Here is a 13006-nt window from a genome sequence, read left to right as displayed (position 1 = left end):
ATGTATATGGGGTATGGTTTATGTTTCTTTTTTCACCTCATGGGAAATTTTTCATAAACCCTCTATAATTGGTCGTAAGGACTTGTCTTTTGCCTCCCTTTATGGATCTACTATATACTCCTATTCCATAACCTCTGCTGATATGTTGCAGTACTGGTTTGGCTGTCAGCTACTTGATTGCTAGTGGACAAGTGTCTATTGGTAAGCATCTTTTTATTAACATTTAGACACTCCTATAGCTATGTTATGAGCACTTTTTAAGTTTTTTTTATATATATATATTATAAAGTGTATTAATAAAGGTGTATAATTCACTTCAACACACATGTCTATTTGCTTTTAGTCCTATAGCGCCACCCCCTGTTTTCTTATTTCATATATATATATATATATATATATATATATGAAATAAGAAAACAGGGGGTGGCGCTATAGGACTAAAAGCAAATAGACATGTGTGTTGAAGTGAATTATACACCTTTATTAATACACTTTATAAAATATATAAAAAGCTGGACACCGGTGTCTCAAGTATCTATAAAATGTTGAAAATATGGACAGACATATATTGTAATCAAAAACAAATTATTGAAAATATTAATATGTTTCACAATATTAAAGTCTATACAAGATAAAGATATGCTGGATGGATATAAAGTTATCAAAGTCTCTATTAATTGAATTGCTCCTAAAAGACAGTCCAAAGGAGTTTTTTTGTTACTCGATTGCTACTGTGTTGCAATTAATGATATCCTGTGTGGTTTCCGCTACAATAATATGCCTTTGTAGTATTTGGGTATGCTGATTTATTAGTTAATTGTATTCAACACTCCGGGTTTGGCGTTAACTGCCGTTACTGGTGTGGATTATGCTTTTACCAGATTGCAAGTGTTAATGTGAATGCCAATGTAAAAACGTTTGTTATGAACTAATGTGTGCGTGCGTGCGTGTGTGTGTGTGTATATATATATATATATATATATATATATATATATGAACATGGGACAGATGCTTCTCACTATTCCCTTGCTGTTAAGCTTTTTTGGCGTGCTTAGTTTTATGTGTATCGGCCTTTGGTTTAACCGAAACGGGTTAATGCTTGAATCAGATGTAAAGTCACTAAATTAAAAATAAATATTAAAATTCTTTATAGAGAAAAAATAATGTAACTTTGTCATCTATTATGGGGGTTGGGGTTCTGTCTTGTAAATTTTGTTAGAGGGGAGGAACACAGCCTAAAACTTTGAAAACCCCCTGAACTAGAATGTTTTGAAACAGTATTATGGAACTAATCGGTAGTTAGTTTCATATGCTTTTGAAGAAGTCGAACTATAAGACTCCTTGAACAGCCTCTCCTTCCCCTGTAAACATTTGTTCCATACTTTTAGGAATTGGTTTGTGTGGACTCTGATGCAGCCTGATGTATATCGGTTTCGGTTACTTCTTTTATGGGCCTAGGCTTCTGACCTCTTTCAGGATTGCCTATGGCCAGATTTGGGCCCTGTTTGTGTTGTATGTCTGGTCATATTCATGGATAATACTTTTCCATTTGCTCTTTCCAGTCAGGTATTTGCTTGGGTAGGTAAACTAAGGCTGGTAGACAAGAGAGAGATACATATTTGCTAAGTGATAGGAGTCCATATGCATGTTCTTTTGATGGTAAAAATACAAAATAATAATAATAAATAAGAGTCATTTAAACATAAGGAAGTTTTCTAAACATTCACTATTGCGATTTCAATATTCAAATTTGAACTTTCAACTTGATTTCTTGTTACTCATTATTATGTCAGTAATTGTTCAATGCTATTTTTGTGAGATCTTCAAATGTATTTGTCATTTGAATGACACTACAAAAATAATCTATTGTTTAAACAGATTTACGTCAGACACTCACAACAAATCTGGACATGCTTACTTTGAAATGAGAGCTTTGCTTCAGTTTGACAGCCCAGTCATAAACACCCAAGCTCACGGTGAGCAACCTTTTAGATTAATATGACATGAACCCAAATTTTTTCTTTCATGATTCAGATAGAGCATGCAATTTTATACAACTTTCTAATTTACTTCTATTATACATTATTTATCATTCTCTTGGTATCTTCAGTTGAAAAGCATGGATGTATGCTTAGGAGCCTGTCCATTTCTAGATCACTATAAGTCAGTAGTTTTGCAAGCATGCTATCCATTTGCAAGAGCACTAGATAGCAGCACTATTTCCTGTCATGTAGTGCTCCAGACACCTACCTAGGTATCTCTTCAACCAAGAACAAAGCAAATTTGATAATATAAGTAAATTAGAAAAAAAGGAATTGTATGCCCTGTCTGAATCATAGAAAAAATATTTTGGGGTTCAAATCCCTTTAAAGGGACACTGAACCCAAAAAATTTCTTTCGTGATTCAGATAGAGCATGCAGTTTTAAGCAACTTTCTAATTTACTCCTATTATCAATTTTTCTTCATTCTCTTGCTATCTTTATTTGAAAAAGAAGGCATCTAAGCTTTTTTTTTTTTGGTTCAGACCTCTGGAAAGCACTTTTTTATTGGTGGATGAATTTATCCACCAATCAGCAAGAACAACCCAGGTTGTTCACCAAAAATGGACTGGCAACTAAACTTACATTCTTGCATTTCAAATGAAGATAACAACAGAATGAAGAAAATTTGATAATAGGAGTAAATAAGAAAGTTGCTTAAAATTCCATGCTCTATCTGAATCACGGAAGAAAAAAATTGGGTTCAGTGTCCCTTTAAGTATAAATTAAGGGATTGAATAGTTTGCCAATTAAAGCTTCACATGAAACAAGTTTTACATCTTGGAAAATACTCAAATTTCACCTGCAAGGTGCACATTTTAGTGACTGGCAGCCAAGCAGGAAGGATTGACTGGTTGATAATTAGTTTGTTGATGTCATCCATACTAAACTAGTGTAGCTAGAACTCTAAGACTATATATAGAACATATGTAGATTACTGAAGTGCATTTTATTTGATTGGTGACCAAGAAAACTTTTGTCATAATATGTTTGATTGAACAAGAATGCGGTTTTTCAAAATTATAACTTTGTGCTGCCTGAAAAATGTTAGCATATCAGTTCAGTCCTTTAATGAGATATTAACATGTAAAAACATACATTTTTTGATACAGTCAAATTTATTTTCTTTCATACAGGTGGTTAGAGTCTACAGTCTATTACTCCTGGGATTACTCTTCCTTGGCACTAGGAGGAGGCAAAGATTCCCAAACCTTAAGTGCTCTATAAAACTCCTCCTACCTTACTGTTAACTCAGTCTTGTCTTTGCCTCCGCTGAAGGAAGGTGAAGCATGAAGATGTGTATTTGATTCTTCAGTGAGAGGGGGTTCTCTGATTGAGTTGAAGCCATGTAGGATGAAGGATGTATTTTTATTTCACCTGTGGAGAATTAGTCACAAGCCTTCCCAAGGTGTCTTAGGGACTCGTCTTTTGCCTCTTCCTGTTGGATTGTCGATATACTCCTATTTCAGGTCCTCAGCTGTTATGTTTTAGCACTGGTTTTGGCTTCCTACTGGTTTCCTCCAGTAGTACTGGTTTCCTCTCAGTCGTCAGTCTCTGCATCCAGTAGAATGGTCTTTCCATCTTGATGATTTCAATCATATAGTGGATCTTTGGAGTCTCCCAGAAATAGATCTGATGGCCTCTCGGTTGAACCACAAATTTCCCAGGTACTGTGCGAGGTCCAGGGATTCTCAAGCTGTGTTTGTGGATGCTCTGGTGGCTCTGTGCTCATTTTTTTTTTTTAATTTTTCTTTTTTATTGAAAATTTAAATATTCACAATAACAAATATCAGCATAGAAATGATTTTACATTATCAAGTGTTGCCAATTAGGGCTGTATGTTCATGAGTTTCGTTGTTGCCTCATGTGCTGTGGTCAATCAGTCCATGTAGGTTAGATAACATGTAAACAGGTAAACAAACAAACTAATCAATAAAATAAATATAATAACTTACATCTGCATGTCTTTATCCGGATCGTCACTGGCTCTTAGATTATATGTTTATCGAGGTGTTGTATGATCTGTTCATGTCACAAAGAAAATTTGTACCCTTTCTGTTTGGTGATAGTTGGTTGAATTCACTAGGGGGGAGGGATGGCATTCCTAGGGGTATTTGAGAGAATTGCTGTGTGTAGGGATTCTTGCCAGAGAAATTTGGCATCTAGTAGGGTGTTTACTTTGTTACGGCAGAGGTAACCGTATTGTTCCAGTGTGAATTGCTCATCTACTTCTTCAAGCCACATTTCCTTAGTTATGGTTATATGTTTCTTCCAATTACGGGCTATTAATTTTCTCGCGCTGTTAAGGCCTATTTGGAGCATTAAAAGTCGCAAGCGACATGGTATATTAGGGAGATCATTGAGTAATGCTATTTGTGGGTTTAGTATAAATTCAGTTGAAAGACTTTGCCTGAAATGTTGCTCTACCGCTTTCCATAGGGGGCGTACTTTGGGGCATCGCCACCACATGTGAAGTAGGCTACCATGTCTCTTACCGCAGCGCCAACATTTATCTGGTAGGTTTGGGTAAATACTACTTAGTTTTGACGGGGTTAAATACCACCTCGTTACAATCTTATAGTTGAGCTCTAATATTGCTGGAGAGGTTGAGGATTTTTTGATGAACTTAAATATATTGGCCCAGTTATCCTCTGGTACGTGATTACCTATATCTGCATTCCATTTAGCTGAGTATGGAGGTAGGGTGTCTCTGGTGTTTTTGGTTAATAGTTTACGGGAGAGCGAAAGTGTTCCTCTTGGTATAATCCCTCTATGGCACAATGTTTCGAATGTGGTGGGTGTTCTTAACAAGTCTGTTTTGAATGGGGAGGTGTGAACGAAGTGTTGTAGTTGTGCGTATTTTAGCCAATTGTTGTATTTGCCTTGTGCTATGTTGGTTAATTTGTCTCTTTCTAGTAGTTTGCCTGCTTCCGTGAAGTTTAGTAAAGGGATGGTATAGTCCCATTCAGAGAGCCTCTGAAACCCTTTGTCAAGACCACCCACCATCTCAATATTTAGAACAATCGGAAAAAGGGGAGATCTAGAAGTCGAAATGTATGGTCTGGAGGATAAGATTTGATCCCAGGTCTGAAATAAGTGTTTGTGAATTTCCAGGTGTCTACATTGGGGTGGTCTTAAGTTGTTAGGTACCCAACACAACGCATATACCAGTGGAGCTTTGAGTATGTGAGAATCTAATGCAACACGTGCCCTACATTCCTGTTTCCCGTGCCAATCAAGTATTCTTTGTAATGTGACCGCTAGGTAGTACTCTTCAATTTTTGGTAGTCCTAACCCTCCATCAGTAGTTGACCTATACATTGTGTCCCTGTTGACTCTAGGCTTAGTTTTCCCCCACACAAAGGAATTAAGGCTGTTTTGAAGACGGCTCAGATACCAACGGGGTAAGTGCATAGGTAATGTCTGTAGTATATATGTAATCCTAGGGAGTGTGGTCATTTTTAGGGCTTGGATTCGACCCCACCATGAGAGAGGTTTACTCGCCCATGTCTGAAGATCTTGTTGAGTATTGTTCAGTAAATTTATATAATTTTTGTCAAAGAGTGTTTTTTGTTTGGGGGCTAGGTGTATTCCTAAGTATTTTATAGAATCTTTTTTTAATTTTAATGGGCATATCTTCGATAGTGATTGAAATTTAGCTTCTGATAAGCTAACATTCAAGATCTCTGACTTTTGTTTGTTAACTAAAAAGTTTGAATACCGCCCATATCTGTCTAATTCTGTTAAGAGTTCTGGAATAGTTGTTAGGGGTGAGGTAACTGAGAATAGTAAGTCATCTGCAAATGCTGCGATTTTATAGGATTGGTTATTGAACGTTATTCCTTTGATGTTTTGGTTTTTACGAACATGGGAAGTGAGGACCTCCATCGTTAAAACGAATAAGATCGGGGATAGGGGGCAGCCCTGGCGTGTGCCATTGTGTATGGGGAAAGTATCCGACAGTATACCATTAGCTTTTATTTTTGCATTTGGGTGGGAATATAGATTAAATATTCTGTTAATTATTTTTGGGCCAAATCCAATATTTTTAAGTGTTTCTAGAAGGAACTGCCAATCTGTTCGATCGAATGCCTTTTCGGCGTCGATGGCTATCATTACAGATTCTATTTTGTGGGTCTTAGCATATTCTATGAGAGTTAGGGCTCTGATAGTATTGTCCCTGGCTTCACGGCCAGGGACAAATCCTACTTGATCTGTGTGGACTATATCAGTAAGAATGGAGTTTATACGGTTCGCTATGATTTTCCCTAAAATTTTAAGATCTGTGTTTAGTAGCGATATAGGTCGATAACTACCTGGGTCCTCTTGTGGTTTTTCTGGTTTCAGAATTACAGATATATGAGCTGTTAGAGATTCTACAGAGAGTTGTGTGCCTTCGTCTAAGGATTTAAAAAGATTTAGTAAATGTGGGGCTAAGAGAGGACAATGTGTTTTGTAGTATTGATTGGTTAGTCCGTCAGGTCCTGGACTCTTGCCTGTTGGAAGGCTCCGAATAGCTTTCACTATTTCTGCTAATGTTATATCTGCCTCTAAGTCATTTACCTGGGTTTGTGATAATTTGTTTAAATCTGCTGAAGTTATGTACGCTTTCATGTTTTGTGCGTGGTCGAGTGGGGTAATTTTTGTCAGGTTATATAATTGTTGATAGAAGCTACGAAAGTGGGCTGCTATCTCCTTGCTGTCAACTGCATAGTCTCCTTGTTTAGTTTTGAGCTTGTGAATATGTGTAGTGGAGTTCTTATCTTTCAGGGTGTTAGCAAGGATTTTGCCTGGGCGGTTTCCTTCATAGTAGTATTTCTTTCGCAGGTTTAACATTTTTCTTTGGGTTTCAGTGTACAGTAATGCATTGAGTTCCTTTCGTGTGGCTGTCAGTGTTGTTAGAAGGGTTCTATCTGAGGGGGATTGCTTGTGTTGAGTTTCTAGGTCGGTGAGTCTGTCGGTAAAAGTTTTTAACTGGGTGTTGTAATGTTTTGTGATGTATGCTTTGTGTTTTATACATTCTCCGCGTATTACTGCTTTATGTGCTTCCCATACAAACATCGGGTGAGTTTCTAGGTCAGCGTTTAGGTGGAAGTATTCTGTCAGTGTTGTCTTGAGTTTTTGGGCTGTTGGTGGGTGGTGTAGAAGATAAGGGTCAAGTCGCCATGTGTACGGGTAGAGCGGAGTGTCGGGCCAGTTTAAATCCAGGGTTACCATAGAATGATCTGACCATGCCGTTGGTAATATGTCAGTATTGGATAAGAGGGATAGGCTAGATTGGTCTAGAAATAGATAGTCTAACCTTGAGTACATGGTCCAAGGATGAGAGTAAAAGGAATAACCGCGTTGAGTGGGGTGTTGTAGTCTCCAAGTGTCTATGAGGCCTAGTTGTTTAAGGCATGAGTAAGTAGCATTAGGGGGGCGTGATGTGTTGTTTGTATTTAAGGAGGTAGAGTCAAGTAGGGGGTCTAAGGTAACGTTTAGGTCTCCACCCATTACTACTGTGCCTTTACGTGATTCATGTATCATGCGGTTGAGAGTATTGAAAAATCTGCTCTTATTAGTATTGGGAGCATATACATTAACTAGAGTGATTGGTCTATTGTATAGTAGGCCTACTAAGATTAATATCCTCCCTTCCTTGTCTGATGTGTTATGAAGCAATTGAAAGGGTAAGGATGAGTGGAGAAGGATTCCCACACCATTTATTTTCCTTTCGTGGGAGTTGAAAAAACTGAGAGGGAAGTGTTTGCTCGAGTATTTGGGTTCGTTTGCTCGGGGGAAATGAGTCTCCTGTAGAAATATAATGGAGCCTTTTTGTTTGGCGAACCAATGTATTGCGACTGACCTTTTTGTAGGTGAATTCAAACCTTTAGCGTTTTGAGATATTATTGTAAGGGATCTAGGGGACATGTGTAATGTTTGTGCGAGCATCTGCTATTAAGTTTTCCAGATTTGTCTTACCATATGGGGAGATAATGTGCTTCTTGGAGGTGTAGTATACTGAGGAGGTCTTTGTAAAGATGTAATGCTTACTATGGACATGGGATGAGTAGAATGTGAGCCAGTGAATCGATCCGGATTCTGCAGAGAATCTGAAATACAAAAACATGCATTGAGAAACGTAACATAACAAAATTGAGATTACAGTAGATAACATTAAATACAAATTCAAGTCTAAATCTAGGTTTGGACTTAAATCTAAAACAGGAGGGGGGGAAAGTGGTAGCTGACTAGGGTCACTACCGTTCCTCAATATAGGGCTAGTGCTGAAATTACATTAAGATGGGATTTCCTCTAATCATGGGGATTCTGATTATAGTGGTATACACCCCCTAAGGGGGAGAAAAGGGTGTGCAGGGAGATTCTTTTTTAGGTCTCAGTATGTTGTAACATTGGGTTGTCTATAAACCTGCATCTGAGAGTCAAGATATGCTACTCGCTGGGAAGTCATAGTCTCTTTTAGGAGTGGAAGTGGGGTTAGTTAGGTAGGTAAAGTCCCATATGGTGGGGATTAGACCTCAAGGTGGATTTGTGGGGATGCTCAGCGTCGGGCTGGGGATGTTGGGATCAATTTTACGCTTCTTGGGTACTGTGTTCCATTTTTGTCTCTGTGGCTTTGGTGGGTACCGATCAGATGTTGGTTCGTTTTCCTCTTGATCTGCAGTTTGGGGTATATGTTTCGGTAGTGGAATGTTCAGTTGTGTGCAGAAGGAGTTGAGATCTTCTAGGTCTTTGTAGGTGATTTCTTTGTTATCTTTTGTTACTCTGAGTGCGAAAGGGAACCCCCAGCGATATGGGATTTGGTGGTCTTGTAAGTGGGCAGTCAGGAACTTGATATCTCGCCTTCTAGTGAGAGTTAGTGGGCTGAGATCTGCAAAGATTTGTATTGTATCTCCGTCTTTATAGATTGGTGCTTTTTTTTCTTGCTGCATTCAGTAGCTTTTCTTTGTCTTTGAAGTTATGGCACCTTAAAATAATGTCTCTTGGTGGAGCTTTGGGTGAGGGCTTAGGTTTCAGCGCCCTGTGTACTCTGTCTAACGAAATATCTGTATCTTCCTCGCTATCAAGAAGGAAGTTAAATAGGCCTTGTAAGTATTTCTGGAGTTCAGTGTTTAAGATTTTTTCTGTTACCCCTCTAATACGTAAGTTTTGGCGTCTGCCACGATTGTCTAAATCTTCAATCTGCATCTGCATTTGTCTTATCTCCTCTGCTTGTTGTTGGAGTTGCATAGAATGTAGGTTAATTGGTTCTGAAATTTCTTCTGCATGGTTTTCCAAGTCATGCACTCTGTTACCCAAATCTGTGATTTCTTTTTTAACATCAGAGAGTCCTTCTTTTATAAGCAAGCTAACTTGGGTCATGAATGTTGTAAAGTCCTCCTTGGTTGGCAGAAATTTTAAGTCAGCTTTAGTTATAGGAGTGAGAAGGTCTGTTGGAGAGTTATCTATTTCTTCTTCGTGTGTGCTATCAGAGCTGTGTGGGGAGCTTGGAGTGTTATTTATTTTTGCATCCATTGTTTTAAAAAAGGAGTTTAGTTTAGCAGTTGGTTGTATAGTTGATTTGTTAGCTTTGTCTCCCTTAGGCACACGTTTAGATGTCATTTTAAAGCAGCGTGTTTTGTGGAGTGGAATAATGCTGTTTGCTGCAATTATGAGTCCCGGTCCTCACACTCTTTTTGTCGTATGAGCAAGTCAGCCTGTGGCTGTGGCTGTGGATTATAACTGGTTGTTCTATTGCGGTTGTATCGCTTGGTAATCCTTTTTATCGTTCATTACAGTCTGATCCCTTGTCTGTATTACTTATGTTGTTGTCCTGAGTTGTAATGTAAGGGAGTCTCAGCTTGTTCTATTTGCAGCACCGCTAGTAGGCTATTTGTTAGCTGTATGGTCACCCGATTACAGGTTCATGTTTGGGCTGGTAGCGGCATTTTAGTGTGTGGGCCTACTGTTTTCCGGAGCTTGGGAGCCAGAGTGTGGAGTAACGTTCGTGTTATAAGTTGCGGCGTCTGATATGTGCGTAGTCGGGAGGTATACTTATCTCCGATTAGGGTTTTTTCTTTCTGTCAGCAGCTTCTGTTCTTCGGTCAGATCTTATTGTATTGCGGCGTGGGAGCGGTGGGCCTAAAATGGCGCTTCACTTTACCATGCTGCGTAGCTGCGGTCGGCGGTTGAATCTCTAAGCGAAGTCTGGTCGTTCTCCACTTTTAAACAGTTTGATGCTCCTGGGTATTGGGAGACTGCCCGGACATTTTGTGGGGTGTTTTGAGCGGTGGGAACCCCTGTTTATAAGCCCTTATGGGGAACTTCACTCGGAGCTACACTTATTTGCGGCCATGCTGGTCCTTGGCTCGCTGTGCTCATTTTTAACTAGCTTTTTTTTTCACCTCTGGTTCTGCTTCCCAGAGTGATTGCCAGAATCAGGCAAGAGGAGGCATCAGTAATTCTGATTGCTCCAGCTTGGTCTTGCAGGTTTTCATATGCAGATCTGGTTCAGATGTGCAGTTGACCTCCTTAGCCACTTCCTCTGCATCCAGACCTTCTGTCTCAAGATCAGTTTTTCCATTCAAATGTCAAGTCTCTAAGCTTGATGGCATGGAGATTGAACGGTTAGTTCTTAGACAGAGAGTTTTTTCAGATTCTGTTATTGAGACTCTGATACAGGCGCGTAAGCCTGTGACCAGGAAGATTTATCATAAGGTCTGGAGGGCGTTTATTTCTTGGTGTTTGGATCATGTTTTTTTCTGGGATTTGTAGGATGTTGCAGGGTGGTTTGGATAAGGGTTTATCATCCAGTTCCTTGAAGGGTCAGATTTCTGCTCTTTCAGTCTTGTTCCACAGGAAGATTCTTCCTGACATTTATTAGTTTTGTTCAGGCTTTGGCAAGAATGAAACCTTTTTATTAACCAATTTCTCCTCCTTGGAATCTAAAATTTACTTTTGACGGGACTAAGAGGTGGAAATGTCACCTCACAGCAAAATAACGTTCTGCCGTGTGCTGCCTGAGGAACTCAGTGCAGCAAATCCTTCAAACAAATAAAGGAACTTTGAGCATTAAGTATTTTATACTTCATGACTGAAAGTCCCCTTTATTTGTTCCATTGGTAAATTCTAGCGTTTCACAAACTCTAGGATTTACCATCACTTTAAGCTTCTTTCTTGTAAGATTTTGTTTATTTTGGCTATCTCTTTTGCTAGAAGATTCTCTGAATTATCTGCTCTTTCGCGTGATACTCCTTACCTCATTTTTCATCAGGATAAGGCAGTTTTATGGACTAAATCTGACTCCTTACCTAAAGTTGTGTCTTCAGACAATATGTCTTGAAATTGTTGTCCCTTCTTTGTTTCCTAATCCCAAGAATTCTTCGGAGAGACTTCATAATTGGGATGTTGTTAGAGCATTGAAGTATTATGTTGATGATACTAAGGATTTCAGACAAACTTCCAGTTTTTTATTCATTTTTCTTGTTCCAATAAAAATGGCAGAACGTTTCTGCCATTTATTTGGCTTCTTGATTGAAACTTTTGATCCATAAGGCTTACTTAGAGGCAGGTCAACCTCCACCTAAATAGATTACTGCTTATTCTACCAGATCAGTTGCCACTTCTAGGGCTTTAAAGAATGAGGCTTCAGTTGGCCAAATATGCAAGGCAGCTACTTGGTCTTCTTTGCATAATTTTACTGAATTTCTACCATTTTGATGTTTTTGCTTCTTCTGAGGCAGCCTTTGGTAGGAAAGTCCTTCAGGCAGCTGTCTCAGGTTTTACCTGTCGGTTGATTTTAATTGCATTAAAAAAAAAAAAAAAAAGATAGTGTGTTTTGCCCTTTGGGTTCTTTTGGGGTTGTGGATTTAGTTTTCGGTGGAAAAAAGATGTCCTTTATTTTCCGCTCTTTATGTTTCATTACTTGTGGGCTCCATAGCTTAGTTATTAGTTCCCAGGATAAATGGATCGTGGACTATCGCCACCTGTATGAGAGAAAAAATAATTTTTGCTTACCTGATACATTCATTTCTTTCATGGTGGTGAGAGTCCTCAAGACCCACCCTGTCTTTTCTTGGTGTTGGTTTATTTTTTGCGGACATCTTTTTTCCCTGCTCTTATGTTTTGGCTCTTTTTCATTTTTCTACCTCTCTTGCTTAGCTATGCGTCAGTTACCAGTGAGGTGGGAGGGGTTTTATAGAGTTCCTGAGGTTTTGGAATCTTTGCCTCCTCCTAGTGGAAAGGAAGAGTAATTCCCATATGTAATGGATTGTGGACTTTCACCACCATGAAATAAATGAATTTATCAGGTAATCATAATTTTTTTGACAGAAATAAAACGAAAACCACTATACTATACTTTTAATGAAATCTAGAGGTATTGGTCACAGTTTTCCTCCTTTCTGATTAAAACAATTTAATAGTTATGCACAGTAGGAAAAAAAATACAGCCCACACCATTTTTTTAATATGAGTAGATATTTTCAGGACCAGACTAACATAAATGTTTGTGTGTTATGTCAGTCTAAAGTTTGTCTATAATCATACATATTTTTGGGCACTGGCTGCACCTGGCCTGGCTAGACAGAGAGAATATATTTGTGCTCGTTTTCTTTTCAATGCTAGTGTATTTTTAAGAATTTTTAAATGTGGGTGGCAGGTGCTGCTTTACTGACCCTTAATGGACATTTTTCTCTGGGTGAGAACCTTGTCTGCTCATAGATTTATAAATGAGGGCCAAAAGCTGCAATATTTGTTCTTAAAGTGACAATGTACCCTACATTTTCTCCCATTAATTTGTTCCCAATGATCCATTTTACCTGCTGGAGTGTATTAAGAGGAGTGTTGATAACTTGTACTGTCTCTCTGTCACTCACTTTTCTTTATTTTTATTTTTCCAGGGTTCATGCTATAGAGGGAATGCAAACCAATATGCTCAGTAGTTTTAAATCTGCCATTGAAGTTTGAAGGCAATAAAAGGTAT

At 38.5% G+C, this 13006-nt stretch overlaps 1 protein-coding gene across 2 annotated transcripts in view; it reads left to right on the top strand.

Moving 5' to 3' along the window:
• Positions 1 to 13006, top strand: part of BCLAF3 (BCLAF1 and THRAP3 family member 3) — a 333169-nt gene that overhangs the window by 269583 nt on the left and 50580 nt on the right. For both annotated transcript variants that reach the window (XM_053706399.1, XM_053706400.1), the window contains exon 13: positions 12924 to 13002. In XM_053706399.1, the coding sequence (XP_053562374.1) occupies positions 12924 to 12965 (42 nt within the window). In that variant the 3' untranslated portion in view covers positions 12966 to 13002. The remainder of the gene's footprint in view (positions 1 to 12923; positions 13003 to 13006) is intronic.

Source organism: Bombina bombina, chromosome 3 (genome assembly GCF_027579735.1).
Source record: "Bombina bombina isolate aBomBom1 chromosome 3, aBomBom1.pri, whole genome shotgun sequence".
In the NCBI taxonomy this organism is placed as follows: Eukaryota; Metazoa; Chordata; class Amphibia; order Anura; family Bombinatoridae; genus Bombina; species Bombina bombina.
This window is presented reverse-complemented; position numbering and strand designations above follow the sequence as displayed.